This window comes from Taurulus bubalis (genome assembly GCF_910589615.1).
Source record: "Taurulus bubalis genome assembly, chromosome: 2".
Taxonomy (NCBI): Eukaryota; Metazoa; Chordata; class Actinopteri; order Perciformes; family Cottidae; genus Taurulus; species Taurulus bubalis.
The window spans coordinates 755,269-782,768 of record NC_136590.1 but is presented as its reverse complement, the minus strand read 5'-3'; the positions used below and the strand labels follow the sequence as shown (position 1 = coordinate 782,768).

The following is a 27,500-nucleotide window of genomic DNA, read 5'->3' as shown; positions in this document are numbered from 1 at the left end:
CTAGAACCATGCCTCTAGAACCCTGCCTCTAGAACCCTGCCTCTAGAACCATGCCGTCAGACCTGTTTTCCTCGGGTGAGCGTGGTGAGAGGCTCTGCGGGGCCACGTGGAGGACAGCAGTGAGTTTGGCTGCTTAGAGGAACCAGTTTTACAGTGAAAGGGAATATTTTATGTGATGTTTGTACCGTATGTTTCTGCTGCTAAATATAGAATCGGAAAAATCTACAAATTAGCTGCATTAAGCCACACAGGTCAAAGTTGTGGAAAAAACATAGTGGCTTATAACCGGAATTTTACGGTATGTATATGAATATCTATTATATATATTTAATATCTACTGATATATATTATGTGTATATATATATATATATAATATAATATAACATACCCCGTGTCCAGCCCGACCCGGCCTCTGGAAGGACCTGGTTCTGGCCGTGTCCGTGGTGTTGGCGCTCGCCGGCTGCTGGTTCGCGTACGTCCAGACCAGAAAGTCCAGAGACGACCTGGGGAAGCTGGTCAAGGACCTGGAGGGGCTGCAGAGGGCCGAGCAGAGCCTGCTGGACCTGCAGGAGAAGTGAGTACTGCAAAGTACTGCTGAGTACTGCTGAGTACTGCTGCTGAGTACTGCTGAGTACTGCTGCTGAGTACTGCTGAGTACTGCTGCTGAGTACTGCTTCTGAGTACTGCTGAGTACTGCTGCTGAGTACTACTGAGTACTGCTGCTGAGTACTACTGAGTACTGCTGCTGAATACTGCTGAGTACCTCTGAGTACTGCTAAGTATCTCATGGGGGTGCAGCTCAGTTGAAGCTCAGTTGAAGTTTAAGGTTTAATTCAATTTAACATTAAATACACAAGTCAGCAGTACTCAAAAGTACTTTTGAGTACTGCTGACTTGTGTAATTAATGTATTTAATGTTAAATTGAATTAAACCTTAAACTTCAACTGAGCTTCAACTGAGCTGCACCACCATGAGATAACTCATCTGGTGTGTGTGTGTGTGTGTGTGTGTGTATGTGTGTGTGTGTGTGTGTATGTGTATGTGTGTATGTGTATGTGTGTGTGTGTGTGTGCAGACGGTCTCTGCAGAAGCTTTCCGTCTAGAGTCCATATAAGGTCAAAGAATAGCCAGCAGCACATTCTGCACACACACACACACCTGCAGGTACAGTAAGAATCACATAGTCACACACTTGGCACAGAGTCGTGTGTGTGTGTGTGTGTGTGTGTGTGTGTGTGTGTGTGTGTGTGTGTGTGTGTGTGTGGTAACATGTTTCACAGCTCTTCTGTTCTTCCGCTGACTTCTGTTCTCTTAAACCACGAATACAAGTACTACACACGTAGTACTCCTGCTACAATACACGCAGTACTCATGTATACACACATAGTACTCATGTATACACACGCAGTACTCATGTATACACACGTAGTACTTCTGCTACTACACACTCATGCAGTGCTGGTAGACGGCCAATTAGATTCCAACAGGTAGAGACGTGTTGAGGACGGGTCACCTCCAGTGTACTGTTACTCACACACACACACACACACACACACACACACACGCACAGCTCCTCCTGCTGGCACCAACACTCATTCAAAACAATATGATGTTTTTGTTGCTCCAACAGAAGTATTTAGTCGCGTTGTTAAAGTAGTACAAGTATTGAGTGTTGACGGACTAGTACCACGGACTAGTACCACCGGTACTATCAGTGAACAAAAGCGTGCGTTGCTGCAGGCTGCAGGAGGCGCAGGAGGAGCAGCGCTGTGTGCAGGAGGAGAAGCTGAAGGTGGAGGAGGCGCTGCGGAGCGAGATCCAGTCGGCCAATCAGGAGGCTCAGAGGCTCCGGGAGTTGCGGAGGGGAACCGGCAACGAGAGGAGCCGGCAAAAGTACGCGGAGGAGGAGCTGGACCAGGTAGGCCCCGCCCATCCCGCCTCAGACACGCCCCCCCTCATCACCGCCCAACACACCTCAGACACGCCCCCCACCTCACTTCAGACACGCCCCCTTTCTCTCATCACCGCCCACCTCACTTCAGACGCGCCCCTCTCTCTCGTCACCGCCCACCCCGCCTCAGACACGGCCCCTCTCTCTCTCGTCACCGCCCACCTCACTTCAGACACGCCCCCTCTCTCTCGTCACCGCCCACCCAGCCTCAGACACGGCCCCTCTCTCTCTCGTCACCGCCAACCTCACTTCAGACACGCCCCCTCTCTCTCGTCACCGCCCACCCAGCCTCAGACGCGCCCCTCTCTCTCGTCACTGCCCACACAGCGTCAGACACGCCCCCTCTATCTCGTCACCGCCCACCCCACCTCAGACACGCCCCCTCTATCTCTAGCGCTACTTCCTGTTTGTGTGTTTGTGAGTTTGTGTGTGTGTGTTGGTGACTGTGTTTCTGTGTTTTGGTGACGTTGTGTGTCTGTGACGTTGTGTGTCTGTGTGTTGGTGGCGTTGTGAGTCTATGTATTGGTGACGTTGTGAGTCTGTGTGTTGGTGACGCTGTGTGTCTGTGTGTCTGTGTTGGTGACGTTGTGTGTCTGTGTGTTGGTGATGTTGTGAGTCTGTGTGTTGGCAACGTTTTTGAGTCTGTGTTGGTGACGTTGTGTGTCTGTGACATTGTGTGTCTGTGTGTTGGTGATGTTGTGAGTCTGTGTGTTGGCAACGTTTTTGAGTCTGTGTTGGTGACGTTGTGTGTCTGTGACATTGTGTGTCTGTGTGTTGGTGGCGTTGTGTGTCTGTGACGTTGTGAGTCTGTGTGTTGGTGACGTGTGTCTGTGACGTTGTGTGTCTGCGACGTTGTGTGTCTGTGTGTCTGTGACATTGTGTGTCTGTGTGTCGGTGACGTGTGTCTGTGACGTTGTGTGTCTGTGTGTTGGTGACGTTTTTGAGTCTGTGTGTTGGTGACGTTGTGTGTATGTGACGTTGTGTGTCTGTGTGTTGGTGACGTTGTGTGTTGGTGACGTGAGTCTGTGTGTTGGTGATGTTGTGTGTCTGTGTGTTGGTGACGTTTTTGAGTGTGTGTCTTGGTGACGTTGTGTCTCTGTGACGTTGTGTGTCTGTGTGTTGGTGATGTTGTGTGTTGGTGACGTTGTGAGTCTGTGTGTTGGTGACGTTTTTGAGTCTGTGTGTTGGTGACGTTGTGTGTTGGTGATGTTGTGTGTCTGTGACGTTGTGAGTCTGTGTGTTGGTGACATTGTGTGTCTGTGTGTTGGTGATGTTGTGTGTGTGTCATTGTGTCTGTGTGTTGGTGACATGGTGTATCTGTGACGTTGTGAGCCTGTGTGTTGGTGACGTTGTGAGTCTGTGTGTTGGTGACATTGTGTGTCTGTGTTGGTGACGTTGTTTGTGTCATTGTGTCTGTGTGTTGGTGACGTTGTGTGTCTGTGTGTCTGTGTTGGTGACTGTGTGTTGGTGACGTTGTGTGTTAGTGACGTTGTGAGTCTGTGTGTTGGTGACTGTGTGTGTGTGTCAGTGTGTCTGTGTGTTGGTGACGTGTGTGTCTGTGTGTTGGTGACGTTGTGTGTCTGTGTGTGTCTGTGTTGGTGACTGTATGTTGGTGACATTGTGTGTTAGTGACGTTGTGAGTCTGTGTGTTGGTGACTGTGTGTGTGTGTCAGTGTGTCTGTGTGTTGGTGGCGTTGTGAGTCTGTGTGTTGGTGACGTTGTGTGTCTGTGACATTGTGTGTCTGTGACATTGTGTGTCTGTGACGTTGTGTGTCTGTGTGTTGGTGACGTTGTGTGTCTGTGACGTGTGTCTGTGTGTCTGTGACGTTGTTTGTTTGTGTGTTGGTGACGTTTTTGAGTTTGTGTGTTGGTGACGTTGTGTGTATGTGACGTGTGTCTGTGTGTTGGTGACTTTGTGTGTTGGTGACGTTGTGCGTCTGTGTGTTGGTGACGTTTTTGAGTCTGTGTGTTGGTGATGTTGTGTGTCTGTGACGTTGTGAGTCTGTGTGTTGGTGGCGTTGTGTGTCTGTGACGTTGTGAGTCTGTGTGTTGGTGACGTGTGTCTGACGTTTTTGTCTGTGTGTTGGTGACGTTGTGTGTCTGTGACGTTGTGTGTCTGTGTGTTTGTGACGTTGTGTGTCTGTGTGTTGGTGACGTGTGTCTGTGACGTTGTGAGTCTGTGTGTTGGTGACGTGTGTCTGTGACGTTGTGTGTCTGTGTGTTGGTGACGTTGTGTGTCTGTGACGTTGTGTGTCTGTGTGTCTGTGACGTTGTGTGTCTGTGTTTTGGTGACTTTGTGTGTTGGTGACGTTGTGAGTCTGTGTGTTGGTGACGTTTTTGAGTCTGTGTGTTGGTGACATTGTGTGTATGTGACGTGTCTGTGTGTTGGTGACTTTGTGTGTTGGTGACGTTGTGAGTCTGTGTGTTGGTGACGTTTTTGAGTGTGTGTTGGTGATGTTGTGTGTCTGTGACGTTGTGAGTGTGTGTTGGTGACGTGTGTCTGTGACGTTGTGTGTCTGTGTGTTGGTGACGTTTTTGAGTCTGTGTGTTGGTGACGTTGTGTGTATGTGACATTGTGTGTCTGTGACATTGTGTGTCTGTGACGTTGTGTGTCTGTGTGTTAGCGCCGTTGTGTGTCTGTGACGTTGTGTGTCTGTGACGTTTGTTTGTTTGTGTGTTGGTGACTTTTTTGAGTTTGTGTGTTGGTGACGTTGTGTGTTGGTGACGTTGTGAGTCTGTGTGTTGGTGACTGTGTGTGTGTGTGTGTCAGTGTTTCTGTGTGTTGGTGACTGTGTGTCTGTGTGTTGTTGACTGTGTGTGTCAGTGTGTCTGTGTGTTGGTGACGTTGTGTGTGTCTGTGTGTTGGTGGCGTTGTGTGTCTGTGACTTTGTGAGTCTGTGTGTCTGTGACTTTGTGTGTCTGTGTGTTGGTGACGTTGTGTGTCTGTGACGTTGTGTGTCTGTGACGTTGTGTGTCTTTGACATTGTGTGTCTGTGTGTTGGTGACTTTTTGAGTCTATGTGTTGGTGACGTTTTGTGTATGTGACATTGTGTGTCTGTGTATTGGTGACGTTGTGTGTTGGTGACGTGAGTCTGTGTGTTGGTGATGTTGTGTGTTGGTGACATTGTGAGTCTGTGTGTTGGTGACGTTGTGTGTCTGTGACGTTGTGTGTCTGTGTGTTGGTGACATGTGTCTGTGTGTTGGTGACGTTGTGTTGGTGATGTTGTGTGTCTGTGACGTTGTGTGTCTGTGTGTTGGTGACGTTGTATGTTGGTGATGTTGTGAGTCTGTGTGTTGGTGACGTTGTCTGTCTGTGACGTTGTGTGTCTGTGTGTTGGGGACGTTTTTGAGTCTGTGTGTTGTTGACGTGAGTCTGTGTGTTGGTGACATTGTGTGTCTGTGACGTTGTGTGTCTGTGTGTTGGTGACATGTGTCTGTGTGTTGGTGACGTTGTGTTGGTGATGTTGTGTGTCTGTGACGTTGTGTGTCTGCGTTTTGGTGACATTGTATGTTGGTGACGTTGTGAGTCTGTGTTGGTGACGTTGTGTGTCTGTGACGTTGTGTGTCTTTGTGTTGGTGACGTTGTGAGTCTGTGTGTTGGGGACGTTTTTGAGTCTGTGTGTTGGTGACGTGAGTCTGTGTGTTGGTGATGTTGTGTGTCTGTGACGTTGTGTGTCTGTTCGTGATGTTGTGTGTTGGTGACGTTGTGAGTCTGTGTGTTGGTGACATTGTGTGTCTGTGTGTTGGTGACGTTGTGTGTGTCTGTGTTGGTGACGTTGTGTGTGTCATTGTGTCTGTGTTAGTGACATTGTGTATCTGTGACATTGTGAGTCTGTGTGTTGGTGACATTGTGTGTCTGTGTGTTGGTGACATTGTGTGTGTCTGTGTTGGTGACGTTGTGTGTGTGTCATTGTGTCTGTGTGTTGGTGACGTTGTGTGTCTGTCTGTGTTGGTGACTGTGTGTTGGTGACGTTGTGTGTTGGTGACGTTGTGAGTCTGTGTGTTGGTGACTGTGTGTGTGTGTGTCAGTGTTTCTGTGTGTTGGTGACTGTGTGTCTGTGTGTTGTTGACTGTGTGTGTCAGTGTGTCTGTGTGTTGGTGACATTGTGTGTGTCTGTGTGTTGGTGGCGTTGTGTGTCTGTGACGTTGTGAGTCTGTGTCTGACTTTGTGTGTCTGTGACGTTGTGTGTCTGTGACGTTGTGTGTCTTTGACATTGTGTGTCTATGTGTTGGTGACGTTTTTGATTCTGTGTGTTGGTGACGTTTTGTGTATGTGACGTTGTGTGTCTGTGTATTGGTGACGTGTGTTGGTGACGTGAGTCTGTGTGTTGGTGATGTTGTGTGTTGGTGACATTGTGAGTCTGTGTGTTGGTGACGTTGTGTGTCTGTGACGTTGTGTGTCTGTGTGTTGGTGACATGTGTCTGTGTGTTGGTGACGTTGTGTTGGTGATGTTGTGTGTCTGTGACATTGTGAGTCTGTGTGTTGGTGACGTTGTGTGTCTGTGACGTTGTGTGTCTGTGTGTTGGAGACGTTTTTCAGTCTGTGTGTTGTTGACGTGAGTCTGTGTGTTGGTGACATTGTGTCTGTGACGTTGTGTGTCTGTGTGTTGGTGACATGTGTCTGTGTGTTGGTGACGTTGTGTTGGTGATGTTGTGTGTCTGTGACGTTGTGTGTCTGTGTGTTGGTGACGTTGTATGTTGGTGATGTTGTGAGTCTGTGTTGGTGACGTTGTGTGTCTGTGACGTTGTGTGTCTTTGTGTTGGTGACGTTGTGAGTCTGTGTGTTGGGGACGTTTTTGAGTCTGTGTGTTGGTGACGTGAGTCTGTGTGTTGGTGACGTTGTGTGTCTGTTCGTGATGTTGTGTGTTGGTGACGTTGTGAGTCTGTGTGTTGGTGACATTGTGTGTCTTTGTGTTGGTGACGTTGTGTGTGTCTGTGTTGGTGACGTTGTGTGTGTCATTGTGTCTGTGTTGGTGACATTGTGTATCTGTGACATTGTGAGTCTGTGTGTTGGTGACAATGTTTGTCTGTGTGTTGGTGACATTGTGTGTGTCTGTGTTGGTGACGTTGTGAGTGTGTCATTGTGTCTGTGTGTTGGTGACGTTGTGTGTCTGTCTGTGTTGGTGACTGTGTTGGTGACGTTGTGTGTTGGTGACGTTGTGAGTCTGTGTGTTGGTGACTGTGTGTGTGTCAGTGTTTCTATGTGTTGGTGACTGTGTGTCTGTGTGTTGTTGACTGTGTGTGTCAGTGTGTCTGTGTGTTGGTGACGTTGTGTGTGTCTGTGTGTTAGTGGCGTTATGTGTCTGTGACGTTGTGAGTCTGTGTGTCTGTGACTTTGTGTGTCTGTGTTGGTGACGTTGTGCGTCTGTGACGTTGTGTGTCTTTGACATTGTGTGTCTGTGTGTTGGTGACGTTTTTGAGTCTGTGTGTTGGTGACGTTGTGTGTATGTGACGTTGTGTGTCTGTGTATTGGTGACGTTGTGTGTTGGTGACGTGAGTCTGTGTGTTGGTGATGTTGTGTGTTGGTGACATGTGTCTGTGTGTTGGTGACGTTGTGTTGGTGATGTTGTGTGTCTGTGACGTTGTGTGTCTGCGTTGGTGACGTTGTGTGTGTGTCATTGTGTCTGTGTGTTGGTGACATTGTGTATCTGTGACGTTGTGAGCCTGTGTGTTGGTGACATTGTGAGTCTGTGTGTTGGTGACATTGTGTGTCTGTGTGTTGTTGATGTTGTGTGTGTCTGTGTTGGTGATGTTGTGTGTGTGTGTCTTTGTGTCTGTGTGTTGGTGACTTTGTCTGTCTGTGTGTGTCTGTGTTAGTGACTGTGTGTTGGTGACGTTGTGTGTCTGTGACGTTGTGTGTCTGTGTGTATGTGACGTTGTTTGTTTGTGTGTTGGTGACGTTTTTGAGTTTGTGTGTTGGTGACGTGTGTATGTGACGTGTGTCTGTGTGTTGGTGACTTTGTGTGTTGGTGACGTTGTGCGTCCGTGTGTTGGTGACGTTTTTGAGTCTGTGTGTTGGTGATGTTGTGTGTCTGTGACGTTGTGAGTCTGTGTGTTGGTGGCGTTGTGTGTCTGTAACGTTGTGAGTCTGTGTGTTGGTGACGTTGTGTGTTGGTGACGTTGTGTGTCTGTGACGTTGTGTGTCTGTGTGTTGGTGACGTTGTGTGTTGGTGACGTGTGTCTGTGACGTGTGTCTGTGTGTTGGTGACGTTGTGTGTCTGTGACGTTGTGTGTCTGTGACGTGTGTCTGTGTGTTGGTGACATCTTTGAGTCTGTGTGTTGGTGACGTTGTGTGTATGTGACATTGTGTGTCTGTGACGTTGTGTGTCTGTGTGTTGGTGACGTTGTGTGTCTGTGACGTTGTGTGTCTGTGACGTTGTTTGTTTGTTTGTGTGTTGGTGACGTTTTTGAGTTTGTGTGTTGGTGACGTTGTGTGTATGTGACGTGTGTCTGTGTTTTGCTGACTTTGTGTGTTGGTGACGTTGTGAGTCTGTGTATTGGTGATGTTTTTGAGTCTGTGTGTTGGTGACGTTGTGAGTCTGTGTGTTGGTGATGTTGTGTGTCTGTGTGTTGGTGACGTTGTGTGTTGGTGATGTTGTGAGTCTGTCTTGGTGACGTTGTGTGTCTGTGATGTTGTGTGTCTGTGTGTTGGTGACATCTGTCTGTGTGTTGGTGACGTTGTGTGTTGGTGACATTGTGAGTCTGTGTGTTGGTGACGTTGTGTGTCTGTGTGTTCGTGACGTTGTGAGTCTGTGTTGGTGACGTTGTGAGTCTGTGTGTTGGTGACGTTGTGTGTCTGTGTGTTGGTGACGTTGTGTGTATCTGTGTTGGTGACGTTGTGTGTGTGTCATTGTGTCTGTGTGTTGGTGACGTTGTGTGTTTGTGTGTGTCTGTGTTGGTGACTGTGTGTTGGTGACGTTGTGTGTTGGTGATGTTGTGAGTCTGTGTGTTGGTGATTGTGTGTGTCAGTGTTTCTGTGTGTTGATGACTGTGTGTTGTCGACTGTGTGTGTGTCAGTGTGTCTGTGTGTTGGTGACTTTGTGTGTGTTGGTGGCATTGTGTGTCTGACGTTGTGAGTGTGTGTGTTGGTGACGTTGTGTGTCTGACATTGTGTGTCTGTGACGTTGTGTGTCGGTGACGTTGTGTGTCTGTGTGTTGGTGACGTGTGTCTGTGACGTTGTGTGTCTGTGTGTTGGTGATGTTTTTGAGTCTTTGTGTTGGTGACGTTGTGTGTTTGTGACATTGTGTGTCTGTGTTGGTGACGTTTTTGAGTCTGTGTGTTGGTGACGTTGTGTGTATGTGACGTTGTGTGTCTGTTTGTTGGTGATGTTGTGTGTTGATGACGTTGTGAGTCTGTGTGTTGGTGACGTTGGGAATCTGTGTGTTGTTGACTTTGCGTGTTGGTGACGTTGTGAGTCTGTGTGTTGGTGACGTTTTTGAGTCTGTGTGTTGGTGACGTTGTGTGTATGTGACGTTGTGTGTCTGTTTGTTGGTGATGTTGTGTGTTGATGACGTTGTGAGTATGTGTGTTGGTGACGTTGGGGGTCTGTGTGTTGTTGACTTTGTGTGTTGGTGACGTTGTGAGTCTGTGTGTTGGTGACGTTTTTGAGTCTGTGTGTTGGTGACGTTGTGAGTCTGTGTGTTGATGACGTTGTGAGTGTGTGTGTTGGTGCTGTTGTGAGTCTGTGTGTTGGTGACATTGTGAGTCTGTGTTGTTGACTTTGTATGTTGGTGACGTTGTGAGTCTGTGTGTTGGTGACGTTGTGAGGCTGTGTGTTGATGACGTTGTGAGTATTTGTGTTGCTGACGTTGTGAGTATGTGTGTTGCTGACGTTGTGTGTTGGTGACGTTGTGAGTCTGTGTGTTGGTGACTTTGTGTGTTGGTGACGTTGTGAGTCTGTGTGTTAATGACGTTGTGAGTCTGTGTGTTGCTGACGTTGTGTGTTGGTGACGTTGTGAGTCTGTGTGTTGGTGACTTTGTGTGTTGGTGACGTTGTGAGTCTGTGTGTTGATGATGTTGTGAGTCTGTGTTGCTGACGTTGTGTGTTGGTGATGTTGTGAGTCTGTGTGTTGTTGACTTTGTGTGTTGGTGACGTTGTGAGTCTGTGTGTTGGTGACGTTTTTGAGTCTGTGTGTTGGTGACGTTGTGAGTCTGTGTGTTGATGACGTTGTGAGTATGTGTGTTGGTGACGTTGTGAGTCTGTGTGTTGGTGACATTGTGAGTCTGTGTTGTTGACTTTGTATGTTGGTGACGTTGTGAGTCTGTGTGTTGGTGACGTTGTGAGGCTGTGTGTTGATGACGTTGTGAGTATTTGTGTTGCTGACGTTGTGAGTATGTGTGTTGCTGACGTTGTGTGTTGGTGACGTTGTGAGTCTGTGTGTTGGTGACTTTGTGTGTTGGTGACGTTGTGAGTCTGTGTGTTAATGACGTTGTGAGTCTGTGTGTTGCTGACGTTGTGTGTTGGTGACGTTGTGAGTCTGTGTGTTGGTGACTTTGTGTGTTGGTGACGTTGTGAGTCTGTGTGTTGATGATGTTGTGAGTCTGTGTTGCTGACGTTGTGTGTTGGTGACGTTGTGAGTCTGTGTGTTGGTGACTTTGTGTGTTGGTGACGTTGTGAGTCTGTGTGTTGATGATGTTGTGAGTCTGTGTGTTGGTGACGTTGTGTGTATGTGACATTGTGTGTCTGTGTGTTGGTGACGTTGTGTGTTGATGACGTTGTGAGTCTGTGTGTTGGTGACGTTGTGTGTCTGTGACGTTGTGTGTCTGTGACGTTGTGTGTCTGTGTGTTGGTGACGTTGTGTGTTGGTGACGTGTGTCTGTGACGTTGTGTGTCTGTGTGTTGGTGACGTTGTGTGTTGGTGACGTTGTGTGTCTGTGACGTTGTGTGTCTGTGTGTTGGTGACGTTGTGTGTTGGTGACGTTGTGTGTCTGTGACGTTGTGTGTCTGTGTGTTGGTGACGTTGTGTGTCTGTGACGTTGTGTGTCTGTGTGTTGGTGACGTTGTGTGTCTGTGACGTTGTGTGTCTGTGTGTTGGTGACGTTGTGTGTCTGTGACGTTGTGTGTCTGTGTGTTGGTGACGTTGTGTGTTGGTGACGTTGTGTGTCTGTGACGTTGTGTGTCTGTGTGTTGGTGACGTTGTGTGTTGGTGACGTTGTGTGTCTGTGACGTTGTGTGTCTGTGTGTTGGTGACGTTGTGTGTTGGTGACGTTGTGTGTCTGTGACGTTGTGTGTCTGTGTGTTGGTGACGTTGTGTGTTGGTGACGTTGTGTGTCTGTGACGTTGTGTGTCTGTGACGTTGTGTGTCTGTGTGTTGGTGACGTTGTGTGTTGGTGACGTTGTGTGTCTGTGACGTTGTGTGTCTGTGTGTTGGTGACGTTGTGTGTTGGTGACGTTGTGTGTCTGTGACGTTGTGTGTCTGTGTGTTGGTGACGTTGTGTGTCTGTGACGTTGTGTGTCTGTGTGTGTCTCCAGGTGCGTGCGGCTCTCAGGAAGGCCGAGCGGCAGCTGGAGTCTCGCGCTCTCTGGGCGCCTCATGAGTCGCTGCAGAAGTGGCTCCAGCTGACGCACGAGGTGGAAGTTCAGTACTACAACGTCAAGAGGCAGAGCGCAGAGAAGCAGCTGCTGCAGGCCAGAGAGGGGGTGAGAGGACAACAACAACAACAACAACAACAACAACAACATCACACTCACACACACACACTCTCTCTGATGGCGGGGTGTGTTTCAGGCGGAGAGGATCAAAAAGAAGAGGAGCTCTCTGTTCGGGACGTTCCACGTGGCTCACAGCTCCTCGCTGGACGACGTCGACCACAAGATCCTGTCGGCCAAGTGAGTGACGAGAGGCGGAGCTACGATAGACTGAATACACTGTAAAATGTAGGAGCTAGAGATAGACTGAATACACTGTAAAATGTAGGAGCTAGAGATAGACTGAATACACTGTAAAATGTAGGAGTTAGAGATAGACTGAATACACTGTAAAATGTAGGAGCTAGAGATAGACTGAATACACTGTAAAATGTAGGAGCTAGAGATAGACTGAATACACTGTAAAATGTAGGAGTTAGAGATAGACTGAATACACTGTAAAATGTAGGAGTTAAAGATAGACCAAATACACTGTAAAATGTAGGAGTTAGAGATAGACTGAATACACTGTAAAATGTAGGAGCTAGAGATAGACTGAATACACTGTAAAATGTAGGAGCTAGAGATAGACTGAATACACTGTAAAATGTAGGAGCTAGAGATAGACTGAATACACTGTAAAATGTAGGAGTTAGAGATAGACTGAATACACTGTAAAATGTAGGAGTTAAAGATAGACCAAATACACTGTAAAATGTAGGAGTTAGAGATAGACTGAATACACTGTAAAATGTAGGAGTTAAAGATAGACCAAATACACTGTAAAATGTAGGAGTTACCGATAGACTAAATACACTGTAAAATGTAGGAGTTACCGATAGACTGAATACACTGTAAAATGTTGGAGTTACCGATAGACTGAATACACTGTAAAATGTAGGAGTTACCGATAGACCGAATACAGTGTAAAATGTAGGAGTTACCGAGAGACCAAATACACTGTAAAATTTAGGAGTTACCGATTGACCAATTACACTGGAAAATGTAGGAGTTACCGATAGACCGAATACAGTGTAAAATGTAGGAGTTACCGATTGACCGAATACACTGTAAAATGTAGGAGTTACCGATAGACTAAATACACTGTAAAATGTATGTTAATAAATAAATAAAATCAACAGGGATTTGAGCAAATTATATTTTCTCCCTTTTATCGTGGATCTGAGTGTTCTGATCCGTTGCTCCTCTGATGAACATGAAGACTCTCAGCCTGTTAAAAACCACAGACAGGTGCTATAAAACTGTATACGTGTCATCTTCATTTACTCTTAACAAGTAACATACAGAGCAGTGAAGGCTGGTGTAATTTTTTTGGTAGAGCCATCTAATCAATTTCAGCAAACATCCCAGTTACCAATTACTGTTATGATTACTAATATTATGTTCGAGTGAGATTTTCATTGACAAAAATACTTGCAAAAATTTTAACTAAATTGCTAGCTTAAATGCTAGCTTCAAAATGCCATATTAAAAAGCTTGTAAAATTTACATTGTCTTTTGACTTAGGCAAAATAAAATGTCCTCAGTCACACTCTAGACATAGTTATACTACAGGGGTAAAATCACATGATCAACTGAGGATGGAGGAGATTTTACCAGAGGTAGCTAGTATCATGAGGAGATGATTTAGGCAAGAAATCTTTGTCCAAAAATTACGTAGGCCATTATTCTAGGCGGGTGACATTATGCTGTGTGTCAAGGTGGACCAAGGGAAAGCTCAAAGTAGGTCATTTTTCAATTTGTGAACCGAAAAACCCGTTTTTTGGACTGAATATAATGTGATGAGTGATTAGGGGACCCTAGGGTAGTACTGTTAAACATGCTTCACACCTGTGGAGGCGGCTTGTTATGGCCCCGCCCCCTCAGTAACGCCCCGCCCCCTCAGACAGGCCCTGGCCGAGGTGACGGCCGCACTGCGGGAGAAGCTGCACCGCTGGCAGCAGATCGAGGCTCTGACGGGCTTCGGCCTCGTCAACAACCCGGGTCTGGGCGCGCTGGCCGCCGCCCTCAACCTGGACCCGGCCTTCCTGGGCCTGCGACCCGCGACCCCCCAGCACCTGCTCCTGTCCGACGACCTGGACGACATGGACGAGGACATCATGTCTCCTGGGACGCTGCAGTGTGAGTCAATGAGAACATTCAACACTTTACTTCTGTCATGAGTCCACATGTGGATTCATCCGCTGCTGAAAATAGTCCCGACAAAGTCACTCCTTCCTCCGGTTGGTTTAAAACTACGTAACCGGCTTGTTTAGGGGATTACTTTTATACATTTACTTATTCTCCTTTTAGTGTTGTTTTGTCTTTTTATGTTTTCTTGAGGAGTTTTTGTACATGAGAGGAACTTTTACTGAAGTCTCAGTGGTGAAAACACCATAGAGATTAATTCAGGCATTGAACTGATTGAGACTGACTAATCGATGTGGAACTGTCCCTTTAAAATCCCCTTAAAGCGCCGGTGTCCTACGGAGGCTCATGAGGGCCAAACTGTGCCAGAGATTTACTCTCAGTCAACATTCCTGTTTGATAACATCCCATAAAAAGATGGATAATAATGACTGTACCTGACCACATGCACTTGACCTCGTCTCTCTCTGCTCACCTGTGGTCTATCCCCGCCCACTGGCTCCGCCCCCTCCTCTGATTGGTTCCTGTTTTCTTGGCCTCTCTCTCTTGATTGGCTCCCTCTAGACGCAGCGTGGCAGATGGACCGGCGAGTGAGCGACCTCTGGCCGCTGGGTGGCATCGCAGACAGCCAGTCACCATGGAAACACTCCGGTTGGCCCCTCCCTCTTTCAGCTCCCCACGCACCCACCTCCAATCTGATTGGTTCATACCTTTGTCTGTTGACGAGCACCGCAAACGCCAGGGTTCCCACAATTAGTTTACAATTATATAACAGTAAAAAAATATATATATACCACCACTTACAATCCTAAGAAATATTAATAAAACATGATAAAAAACATTTTTTATGTGAAAAAAAGAGTGATAGATGTAAAAGACTTGGAGAGTAAATTTGTAAACAAAAGAACTACATCTTAGAAAGAAGTTATATTAATAACAGAATAACATGTATAATTTAATGCTCTGTTTTTTAAAATAATAGTCACTGGTATTAATGGTTGAACTTGATCTAAAGGTTTTTAAACTGTGAAGAGCTAAATGATAAATAAATAAAATATATTTTATACATTTTGTTCTATTTTAAGTTACATTAAATCATTTTTCGTTAAATATTTTAAACTATTTAAAATTGGCTAGTTATAGTATAGTGATTATTGTTATGCTATTTCATTGACAATTATATATATTTTTTTAATTTCCTCTTTTTTTTCTATTGTCCAATTATTACATAGGAAAACTAAAATGTTCAGAAAACATCAATCAAGAACTGGATAATTTAATACATCTAATAAGTATAAATAGCAAAAATCTAATTCCTTAAATTTGACCTAACACTAAATCTGTTGGTGTATGACTGAGGGAACCTTCATCTCACATCCAGAGATGTGGATCAACCAGAAGGAGGAGCTCACATGAAGTCAGAGTGCAAACATGTGAAAATATCACCATGTAGTATTTAGGGACGGAGATTTTATTTTAAAATTCATGTTTTTCATGGTAAAATTGTAAAACTATATGAAAATTACAGAACAACATGCTTCAACGTTAGCGTGTTGCCTACAGATGCTGCTATCCTGCAATTTAGTTGACTCGCGTTAGCCATTTAGCTAACGTAAGCATTTAGCTAGCGTAGCCATTTAGCTAACGTAACCATTTAGCTAACGTAGCCATTTATCTAACGTAAGCCATTTAGCTAACGTAACCATTTAGCTAATGTTAGCCATTTAGCTAATGTAACCATTTAGCTAACTAGTCGGCAGGTCTATGTGACTGCCTTCTCACCTGTGCAGCTTCACCCTCCTCTTCCTCCACCTTCCTCCCTCTGGTCAGATCAGAAAAAGCTGTTTGGATGTTTTCAGAAGAATCTCTTCCTCTTTTCACCTCTGAAGACCTGGAAAACACTATTTACTATTTACCTGCTTTCCCTCTTTCCACTAACATCCACGTACAGGTCTGCAGCAGTTAAAGGCACAAAATAAATGCTTTTATTTATTTATTTATTTATATATATATATATATATATATATATATATATATATATATATATATATATATATATATATATATATATATATATATTTATATATATATATATATACAGCTTTTGCAATTCATTACAGTCGAATGTTTTGATTCCAAAACAACACAGATTCATTTTGAACTATTTTGAAAATTGTATTTTATCGTTTTTATCTTTTATAATATATAATTTGACAGCTATCGTCACAATTTAATAAATATATTTCATTACATCGTGGATATCTTGTTTTGGAATCACATTCATCTGCAGTATGAAACTCTTCGGTTGAAAGCTTTTTTCTTCTTCCTTCTTCTGTCTGAACTTCCTGTGTTTCTGTTTTTTCAAAATAAAAGAGCCAACTCTCCTCTGCCTCTTTTTGTCCCCACAGCTCAGAGTCTGATGCCCCTGCGACAGAGGGTGGTAGACCCCGGTCTGATGTTCAGCTCTCAGAGGTGGGTTGAAGGGCGGGGCTTACCTCAGCCAGAGGGGCGTGGCTTGATCGCATCGCCCCGCCCACCCAGCGGCCGGCAGAATCGCAGCCACTCTATTGGCCAGCTAGAGTTCCTCGCTGTGCCCTCCCCTTCTTCTTCTTCTTCTTCTTCTTCTTCTTCTTCTTCTTCTTCTTTTTCTTCTTCTTCTTCTTCTTCCTGCAATGAAGCCGCCGCCCACTTTTCCGCTACCCTCTTCCGGTCTTCCTGCTTCCTGTCTGTGGAGGCGCCTTGCAGCCTCCCGCCTGCAGGGGGGCGCTGTGACGGCCCAGAAGCAGCGCGGCCGCTCCGGCAGCTTCGGGTACTTTCTTTCCTCCGCACCACCGTTCCTCACCCAAAGATTTAAACTAACGAGACAGAAATGAAATACGCAGTACATATATAGTATTATAGTTTATAATATAGTATTGTAGTTTATAATAACAGTATTTTTTAAATGTTTTATTCTTTTTTATTGTAAAAATAAAAAGACAATACATAGACATTACATCAAGAGGACGACAACACAGTGAGATACAAGCCAGCAAAACATCATATATTCAGGGTTTGGAAGTACGGTGTGTGTGTGTGTGTGTGTGTGTGTGTGTGTGTGTGTGTGTGTGTGTCTGTGTGTCTGTGTGTGTGTGTGTGTGTGTGTGTGTGTGTGTGTGTGTGTGTGTGTGTGTGTGTGTGTCTGTGTGTGTGTGTGTGTGTGTGTGTTTATTATTCCATCTAAAAAAAGACACAAAGTATAGATGAGGGCAGATTTATAAGTATGTGTGTATGCATGTATGCGTGTACATGGCTTTCAATTGGGTTTCAGGCTAAAAAAGACAGAAAAGTGAATATTAATAGAACGGCTCATGTTTGTAAAGCAGAGTGAAGGATGAGCAGATGGAGTTCTGTTGTGTTGTAAATGATGGAGGAGGTTAGATTCTCCATTGACATGGGTTCAGATGAGTGATGGACAGGAAGTCAGGATTGTTCCATATAGGAGTCAAATGTGAAGGCGCAAAGGCGATGTTTGTGATTTTGTGGAATTTCCACCAGGGCCCTGTTTCTCATACCTGGCTTACTGAGTTAGCGGCTAATTGTCAGGATAAGATGACGTAGGTCAGGCTTTCTTGGTTTCTCGAAGCAAGCTTAGATTAATCACCATAGCAACACAGCCAAAAATTTAAACCTGCTCCCGGGCAGGTTTACTGAAATTCACTGGATAAGATGGACACTCCCACGGACAAAAAAGGCAGCTCACCTCCTCATTGATGAAGGAGCGATATTATTATATTAGTTTTATAGGGAGAGAGTTCTTCCAGATCTCCAGGATCCATCCTTTACATCATCATGACTTCCTGTACGCGGCGATATAGATTTTGCCGGCAAGAAATAATTTATTTAGAGAGCTTCTCGAGCCGCGGACATTGATCACCACAGACGCAGCTGATCGCCGTCTCAGACACAGACTATCAGCCGCTGCATGCCGCTGTTCTTAAGTTTATTTAGCTCTTAAGAAACTTATGGATGTGTTGAAGCATCATAATTATATGACAGTGTTATTAGTACACCATGCATATCATTATTGTAGAACATGATTAAGGTGATCGTGATGAGAATACAGAGAATCACACACAATTTATTTTCACTGCTTCAATTGATTGAATTTCTGATTATGAATAATACATACATACTGATCCGCCCATACACATATTCAAACTCATATACACATATATAGTACATGATTCATACGCGCATACAGTACACATATCCTCATAAGTATATATTTATTCGTAAAAATATAATCTGATTGATTTGGGTGATGAAGCACTTCAAATTAGCCGATACATTTTCTCAACACTGACGCATTTAACTTGTCTGATATATTTAGACGCTTATGTCTCTCAGAGGGGGCGGAGTTAAAGTTGCGTTCACGGCAACAATGTTGCAAAAACGTTGGAATATTCGCAACGCGTTTGCTGTGAATGACTACGGTACTGACTTCCTCATATGCCTTCATGATCATCTCCTGCTTCTCAGCAGATAAATAAAAAAGAGGTTCCTCTGAGTTTATTGTCCATTGTACTGTTAGAACATGGTGGTGTCAGTGCTCCATTATTATCCCTTCTGAAGAGGAGCGGCGCATTTATCCAGATAGCCTGATGTCAATCATCTCGCTAATTTAAGATGGACCCTACGGAGGAAGCTCATTTCGGTCTTTTTTGTATCCGAGATCTCGTTCTTTCGGTCACGACCCAGAGTTCGTGACCATAGGTGAGGGTTGGAACGTAGACCGACCAGTAAATGGAGAGCTTTGCCTTCCAGCTCAGCTCCTCTTCACCAAGACGGACCGGTGCAGCGCCTGTTTTACTGCTGCAGCCGCACCGATCGCTTGGGGTAGGCAGTTTGTCCCCACCTGGAGGGAGCAATCCACCGGTTTCCGGCAGAGCACCATGGCCTCAGATTTGGAGGCACTAACTCTCATCCCTGCCGCTTCACACTCGGCTGCAAAACGCCCCAGTGAATGCTGGAGGTCACGGTCCGAGGAGGCAAACAGGACCACATCATCCGTGAACAGCAGAGAGGCGATCCCGAGACTCCTGAACCGGATCCTCTCCGCCCATGAAGGTCATGAACAGGACCGGTGAGCTGGTCCACTGTTCCACGACCGGGACGGAACCCGCACTGCTCGTCTTGAATCTGAGGTTCGACAAGTGGTCGGAGCCTCCTTTCCAGCACCCTGGCATAAGCTTTTCCCGGGAGGCTGAGCAGTGTGATGCCACGATAGTTCGAGCACACTCTCCGGTCCCCCTTCTTGAAGATGGGAACCACCACCCCGGTCTGCCAGTCCATGGGCACTGTTCCCGACCCCCAAAGGCATGTCAGCCAAGACAGCCCAACAATGTCCAGCGTTTTCAGCATCTCAGGGCGGATCTCATCCACCCCCAGCGCCTTGCCACCAAGGAGCTTTTTGACTACCTTAGTGACCTCTGCCAGGGATATGGGTGCAAACACCCCAAAGACTTCAGCTCCTAGCGGCCGCGTCCACAATAGAGGCTTTGAACACGGTCCACTTGGATGTCCCCAGCCTCCCTCGGGATGTGTGAGAAGCTCTTCCAGAGGTGGGAGTTGAAGACCTCCCGGACAGGGTCCTCTGCCAGACGTTCCTAGTTCACCCTCACTACATGTTTGGGCTTGCCAGGTCTTTCTAGCCGACTCCCCCGCCATCTGATCCAACTCACCACCAGGTGGTGATCAGTTGACAGCTCTGCTCCTCTCTTCACCCGAGTGTCCAAGACATATGGCCGCAGATCAGATGTTACGATTACAAAGTCGATCATTGATCTCCGGCCTAAGGTGTTCTGGTACCAGGTACACTTATAAGCCACCTTATGCTCCAACATGGTGTTCATTATGGACAAACCGTGGCTAGCACAGAAGTCCAACAACAAAACACTGTTCGGGTTCTGATCGGGCAAGCTGTTCCTCCCAATCACGTCCCGCCAGGTTTCCCTGTCATTGCCCACGTGAGCGTTGAAGTCTCCCAGGAGAACTATGGAGTCGGCAGGCAGGTGACGCCCTTTCCAGGACCCCTCCCACCGACTCCAAGAAGGCCGGATACTCTGAAATGCTGTTCGGTGCATAAGCACGAACAACAGTCAGAGCCTTACTCCCTGCAACCCGTAGGTGCAGGGAGGCGACCCTCTCGTTCTCCGGGGAAAACTCCAACATAGCGGCGCTCAGCCGGGAGCTCGTGAGTATCCCCACTCCCGCCCGGCGCCTCTCACCCTGGGCAACTCCAGAAAAGGACAAAGTCCATCCCTTCTCCAGGAGCTTGGTTCCAGAGCCCATGCTGCGTTTCCCTTGTCCGGGCGAGGTAGCTTCATTCCGTGGGCCGTAAATCATCAGGGTTTTTTGAACCGCTCTTAGTCTGGGCTCTCCCCCGAGACCTGTTTGCCTTGGGAGACCCTACCAGGGGCTGATGCCCCGAAACAACATAGCTCCCAGGATCACTAAGCCACTCAAACTCCTCCACCACGTTAAGGTGGCGATTCGCGGAGGAGTACAACATGTCTGCTCTATATCTAACCATGTGTAATCTGATTGGTTGGGGTGAATCCATTGCAGAATATATTGAAGCTGATTTGCTTGTGAGTAAAAACAAAGGAGGGGCTTCAAGTCCTCCTTGTGTTTTTGGTTTTTGTAAAGTTGCCAGTTTAATTCTTGGTGTCTTATTTTTCCAGTAGAATTGGGTGCTGATTGAGTCAAGAGATTTAAACCAGGAGTGGGTTGAGATGGGATCATTGTGAATAGGTCATTTATTTTAGGAAGTATTGCCATTTTAACTTTAGCTGTTCTGCTCATAAGTGATAGTGGTAGTTAATCCAGTTAATCAGTTATTGTTTCAAGTAGTGGAATGAAGTTGAGTGTGAACAGCTCTGACAGCCTGGGGGAAATATTTATTCCTAAATAATTGATGACACTGGTGCAAAGATCAGAATCAGAATCAGAAACCGTTTATTGCCAGGAATGTTTACACAAATGAGGAATTTTTCTAGGCGGAAGGTGCATACATTAGACATGACGTTAGACGAGACAAACAACAATCAACAGTCAACGACAACAACAGTGCAATGATATTAAATCAAGTATAAGATAAAGTGCTCAGACAAACAGATAACGTTAATGTAAGTGTATGTTAAAGTGACACGTGTGTTTAAATATAAAGTGTGCAGGGGAGTGACCGGTAAGAAGAAAGAAAATAAAGAAAGAGGGATAGGTGGTGTACGCCCCGTCCCAACTGTTTCTCTCTAATGGAAGCATGGATGATGTGTTCCAGTCAATGGAGGAGTAAGGGATTTTAGAGAATGATTCAATTACTTTGATAGTTTCCTGTAGTGATGAGTAGGGTTCTGGAGGAAGAGCAACACATCGTCTGCATAGAGGCTGATCTTGTGATGGTGTTAAGTGTTTGGATTCCTTTTATATGTTCTGATGAATGGCTGCAGCTAACGGTTCAAGAACCTTGTGAAAGGTGAGGGAGAGAGTGGGCATCCTTGCCTAGTAATAACAGTATTTAGAATATAGTATTATAGTTTATAATAACAGTATTTAGAATATAGTATTATAGTTTATATTAACAGTATTTTCATACGCACTTTATCTCATTTCATCTCGCTTGTTTTTCTTCCGGCTGTATTTTACCGTCACACTTCCATTTTCTACTTCTATCAATCGTGTTGTATTGTTAGTTGTCGTGTTCACATTGTGCTAAACACGTTGATCTGAAGTAAAGTTAACTCTCTCCGTCTATCAGGGACATCATGAACCGCTCGGACTCTGACTCCACCTTCACGCTCTCTCACGGCGAAACACGAGGCTCGTACGGCTCCAAGCCCCTCCTCCTCTCGTCCAGGCTCCACCCCTCGCAGTTTCAGGGCCTGGAGAAGAGCTCCAGCCTCGGGGAGCTGAGGGGCGTCCTCAGCGCCGCCGTCCTCGCACCCTCTAGCTCCACACACTCCCTCTTCGTCGCATCCGCCGCCGGCCCTCCTGTCCTCTCGGCCGCCGGCTCGCCCGTCCTCTCGGCCGGGACGAGTCCCGCGGAGGAGGACGGGGGAGACGAGAGCGAGTCGTCCGTCAGCCGGAGGAGAAACGCTTTTAATAAGATCTTTAAGAAGAAACAGGGACGCCACTGAATTCAGAGCTGCTTTTATCCGCTACTGAAACCAAACCGTCGCTAACGGGGACCGTCGGCAGCTTCATGCTCAACTTTTCTGGTAATTGTTTTATTTATTTATCTCTCTGTTAAATTTGAGAAGATCCAATTTGGACTAACGAGGCAGAAAGTACGACATGGGACACCCCTCACAACGCCCTGCAGCCCTACAACGACGCACACCAATGAAGAAGAACAGGAGGACGACTGCAGAAGGCCGTAAAAGGAGAAAATGACTTACGCTTACAGAAATCAAAAGTCACGCAGCCAACGACACAGAGACCGGAGGACGTTAACGCCCACTTCCCTTCCCAGATAATAGTCCACATTTCAACCTCAAACAGGTTGCAGGTCACCGACTTCATGTGTTAAAGCTGCATTCTCTCTCCTGACCACCAGGGGGCGACTCCTCTGGTTGTATAGAAGTCTATGCTTCATGTGTTAAAGCTGCATTCTCTCTCCTGACCACCAGGGGGCGACTCCTCTGGTTGTATAGAAGTCTATGCTTCATGTGTTAAAGCTGCATTATCTCTCCTGACCACCAGGTGGAGACTCCTCTGGTTGTATAAAAGTCTATGCTTCATTCTCTCTCCTGTTCACTGGTTGCAATCAAAACAAGATGGCGACGGGCAGAATGGCCTCAAGGCCTATAACACGACGACGTCCACAGAGTCAAACCTTCACGACGTCTCCCTCGTCAGATGCATGATGGGAACTCACACGGTCTTCTGTAAATGTCTTGTTTGGTTCATGTGTATTTATCGGAGTGGAGTTCACGATTGTGTTGAGTTTCAGCAGTTGAAGGTTGACGGGCTTTTATTTTGGTGGCAGTTTTACCATAAAATTAAAATTCCAAAAATATCTCATCTTTTATCAGATCGTTTCTGATCAGATTCTCAATTTCCTCAATTTCAGACTCAGCGTTTAGTCGATCGCGGAATCTGATCATTTATCGTTTTAGACTGTTATCTTGAAAAAAAGTCAAAAGATTTTAGTTTCCATTATGATCAGGAGATATTATTTATCTTCTGATCATTTTCTCAATTAATTGATGATTGTTTTGTCTATGAAATAGTGAAAGATCGTCTTGTTTTGTTTGTTCCAAAACCCCCAAAATGCTCAGTTTACATTCATATAAAACAGGTCAAAGTAATTTACCTGAAGTACTTTTATATACCGGTCACTTCAGCCCTCATTACTATTCATAGCCAACGTTTTCACACAAAATATAAAATGTGGCTGCTCTTGTTTGTGAGAAACAATGTCGCTTTCTTTAACTTATTGTCACAGTTTGATGTTCATACAAGTGTGTCTGCACAGTTTAGACGAATGACACACACACACACACACACACACACACACACACACACACACACACACACAATGATACATCAGCTGGTGTGTGTGTGTGTTTTCTGAGGCAGGATGTTCAGCAGGATGTGAAGCTTAACTTTAACTTTATTTACTCTGAACAAAAACAACCGTCACAAAGTGTTTATTTAAGGAGCTGCTACGTGAGGACTCCATTACCCAGAATGCCTGTCACTTCTGCCCTGAAACTGAACTCAGTGTTTTATTTATGAATCTAAGAGTCTGCAATAAACAAACAGTTGAAGATCGTTGTGGTTTATTTTATTTTGTTTGATGTGAATGTCGGATGTTTTCTTCTTCTCTGGTTTATTTCTGTTTGTTTGAACGTTTTTTTAAACCGCAGCTGGAGACTAAAAGTAAACGTGTTTTTATGATCTTTAACGTCACGATGCATTAATACATGTTTACTCTCTAATTGACTCTGGGATGAAAGTTATGCCCTTGATTTGATCAATTGTTCTCTTAAATAGTAAAATGTTTACCTCAAATGAGTGAATTACTCTTGAAAGACTTAAGTCGTACTCTTGGTTTAATAAACGCACTTGTGATGTCATATTACTTCACTCTCAGTCTTGAGTTATTATTGTTGTGCTCTCAGAATAAATAAAACATTCTCTCATTGAGCTGATTATTTAATGTGACTCAAAATACTAATGCATGCATTAATGCTCTCAATTTCATCACACTCTTGATTTAAGCCATAAAATATAAAAAATGCACAATGTATCCAGGAAGTAGAATAATACAAATTCTAATTGAATTAACTAACAAAGCAAACAAAACAATTAGCTCTATTATTGCTCTTAAATCACTTAATTCAATCTTGATTTAATAATCAGTTCATTTAAATATCTTAATTGGTGTTCGGAAAAAATTAATACATTCTTTTTTTTATTATTTCATAACTATAAATATTGGTCTCCAATTTAAATGTGATGCTCTGGAAAGACTTCATGTTTGGACTTGAATTATGAATGTGTATTAATATAATATTAATATCTGGCTGCTGGTGGTGCGTTCACTGACTTGACAGCTGCTCGGGACGTTTAGCCACCGGGTGGCGCCGCTGTGAAGCAGCAGACTGAGGAGAAGGGACACCAAGGCCCAAAGTCACCTTTAGCCTCAAAAAAGCACCAAATCAAGGGATCATTCTTTAAGTAGTAAATGTAAAGAAAAATACATCAAAAGGTTTAGTGTTCCATCAAAATAAAAGGGGACACTTTTCAAGATAAAGTCCCCAACAAAAACTCACCATTTCATTCAGTTTCACATCGACAACACAAAGACAATGAACCTCACAAGTTTAAAGTCTTTGTTATGAATTTATTGAATGAAGTTCAGTCTCACATGTTGAGACCAACAAGTCCCAAAAGTTAACCAACAAGTCCCAAGTTAATGCAGACAGGTCCAGAGTTAGGACCAACAAGTCCCACAAGTTTCAAGTTTTGTATTTGTTCGAGAGGGACAATGTAGTCCCAAGTCAAGACCTAAAAGTCCCAAATTAAGACCTAAAAGTCCCAAGTTAAGATCTAAAAGTCCCAAGTCTAGACCTAAAAGTCCCAAGTTAAGACCTAAAAGTCCCCAGCTAAGACCTAATAGTCCCAAGTCAATACCTAAAAGTCCCACGTCTAGACCTAAAAGTTCCAAGTTAAGACCTAAAAGTCCCACATCAAGACCTAAAAGTCCCGAGTTAAGACCTTAAAGTCCCAAGTTAAGACCTAAAAGTCCCCAGCTAAGACCTAAAAGTCCCCAGCTAAGACCTAAAAGTCCCAAGTCAAGACCTAAAAGTCCCACGTCTAGACCTAAAAGTTCCAAGTTAAGACCTAAAAGTCCCCAGCTAAGACCTAAAAGTCCCAAGTCAATACCTAAAAGTCCCACGTCTAGACCTAAAAGTTCCAAGTTATGACCTAAAAGTCCCCAGCTAAGACCTAAAAGTCCCAAGTCAAGACCTAAAAGTCCCAAGTCAAGACCAACAAGTCCCCTGTCAAGACCAACAAGTCCCAAGTCTAGACCTAAAAGTCCCAAGTTAAGACCAACAAGTCCCCAGTTAAAACCTAAAAGTCCCAAGTAAAGACCTTAAAGTCCCAAGTCTAGACCTAAAAGTCCCAAGTTAAGACCTAAAAGTCCCACGTCAAGACCTAAAAGTCCCAAGTCAAGACCAACAAGTCCCCTGTCAAGACCAACAAGTCACAAGTCTAGACCTAAAAGTCCCAAGTCAAGACCTAAAAGTCCCACGTCTAGACCTAAAAGTTCCAAGTTATGACCTAAAAGTCCCCTGTCAAGAACAACAAGTCCCCAGTTAAGACCAACAAGTCCCCTGTCAAGACCAACAAGTCCCAAGTTAAGACCTAAAAGTCCCCAGCTAAGACCAAAAAGTCCCAAGTCTAGACCTAAAAGTCCCACGTCAAGACCTAAAAGTCCCAAGTCAAGACCAACAAATCCCCAGTCAAGACCTAAAAGTCTCACGTCTAGACCTAAAAGTTCCAAGTTAAGACCTAAAAGTCCCAAGTCTAGACCTAAAAGTCCCAAGTTAAGACCTAAAAGTCCCCAGCTAAGACCTAAAAGTCCCAAGTCTAGACCTAAAAGTCCCAAGTTAAGACCTTAAAGTCCCAAGTTAAGACCTAAAAGTCCCCAGCTAAGACCTAAAAGTCCCCAGCTAAGACCTAAAAGTCCCCAGCTAAGACCTAAAAGTCCCAAGTCAAGACCTAAAAGTCCCACGTCTAGACCTAAAAGTTCCAAGTTAAGACCTAAAAGTCCCCAGCTAAGACCTAAAAGTCCCAAGTCAATACCTAAAAGTCCCACGTCTAGACCTAAAAGTTCCAAGTTATGACCTAAAAGTCCCAAGTCAAGACCTAAAAGTCCCACGTCTAGACCTAAAAGTTCCAAGTCAATACCTAAAAGTCCCACGTCTAGACCTAAAAGTTCCAAGTTAAGACCTAAAAGTCCCACATCAATACCTAAAAGTCCTAAGTTAAGACCTTAAAGTCCCAAGTCAATACCTAAAAGTCCCAAGTTAAGACCTTAAAGTCCCCAGCTAAGACCTAAAAGTCCCAAGTCAAGACCTAAAAGTCTCACATCTAGACCTAAAGTCCCAAGTCTAGACCTAAAGTCCCAAGTCAATACCTAAAAGTCCCCAGCTAAGACCTAAAAGTCCCAAGTTAAGTACCAAGTAAATACCATCAAGTCCTGAGTCAACGCCCACATAAAGCCAAGTCAAGTGTCCAGTTAACCCTAAAAGGTCAAGACAATGCGTCCAAAGTCAAGTCCCAAATAAATCCAAATAAGTCCTGAGAGAACTCCTTCATCAAATATAAAAATGTGACATTTTGTTTGTTTTTCCACGTGTTGTTGACAGAAGCTGTGAGTTTTGTGAAACGTCTTTCTGGTCCCATTTCCTGCCGCACTAACATCTCCCTCCTCCTTCCTGTCTGCTTGACTCCTCCCCTCCACGTCAGCGCGACACCGATTGGTCAGAAGAGTAACCGACATAAGATTCACGCAACCGGCGTCGAACAGTCGATTGAAACTCTCCAGTTTTGGGGCGAAAGTGAAGAAACACAAAAGGAGAAATGAAAGTGACTCAACTTCCTTTCAGAGCGGCGGAGACGCCCTGCAGAGCAACAGCAGCCGGCAGTTCCTCTTCGTCCACATCGTCGTGTCATCATAGACCACCAACACACACGGGGGGGTAGACAAAATAACAGAAACACCCGAATAGTGTAATGAACAGCTCAAAGGGAGGCAATTAATACGTGTCTGTCTTTGTCCCCAGAGACGTATACGGCGTCCTCCTCAGTCCAAATATGGTCACTTCCTGGTCACTGGTTGCAAAAAAACAAGATGGCGGCATCCATAACGTCGAACACGAGGCTTCAAAACGTTCACAAACCAAGACGACGACGCCCACTTCTTATATTCAGATGAGAGCGGCAGAATGTGGACATGTAATGTAAATGAGGACATTCCTTTGAGTAATAACTTTAACACTCTGGTGTGAAGAGAGAACATCTCCTCGCTTCACTTTCCCATCAGCGTCTTTTACTGTCAACTCTAAACAGTTCCTGTGAAAACTTGTCAACAAGTTTCTGTGAACATAAATCAAACGTTATTAATCAACATGGAGCTGCAGAAGAAGAAGAGGGAAATGATCACGTGACTGAACACGAGCTGCTCTCTCACTATGTCTGTTGTGACTCTTCTTCT

General features: G+C 45.0%; 1 protein-coding gene across 1 annotated transcript in view; it reads left to right on the top strand.

Annotated features, from left to right (window-relative positions):
• The window catches only part of stim1b (stromal interaction molecule 1b), a gene marked incomplete at both ends in the record, with an annotated part of 61,014 nt that overhangs the window by 9,605 nt on the left and 23,909 nt on the right, over nucleotides 1-27,500 (top strand). Inside the window, 7 exons of the mRNA XM_079238040.1 lie at nucleotides 400-574; nucleotides 1,742-1,919; nucleotides 11,426-11,593; nucleotides 11,682-11,782; nucleotides 13,488-13,723; nucleotides 14,294-14,380; nucleotides 16,138-16,201. Of these exons, the coding sequence (XP_079094166.1) occupies nucleotides 400-574; nucleotides 1,742-1,919; nucleotides 11,426-11,593; nucleotides 11,682-11,782; nucleotides 13,488-13,723; nucleotides 14,294-14,380; nucleotides 16,138-16,201 (1,009 nt within the window). The remainder of the gene's footprint in view (nucleotides 1-399; nucleotides 575-1,741; nucleotides 1,920-11,425; nucleotides 11,594-11,681; nucleotides 11,783-13,487; nucleotides 13,724-14,293; nucleotides 14,381-16,137; nucleotides 16,202-27,500) is intronic.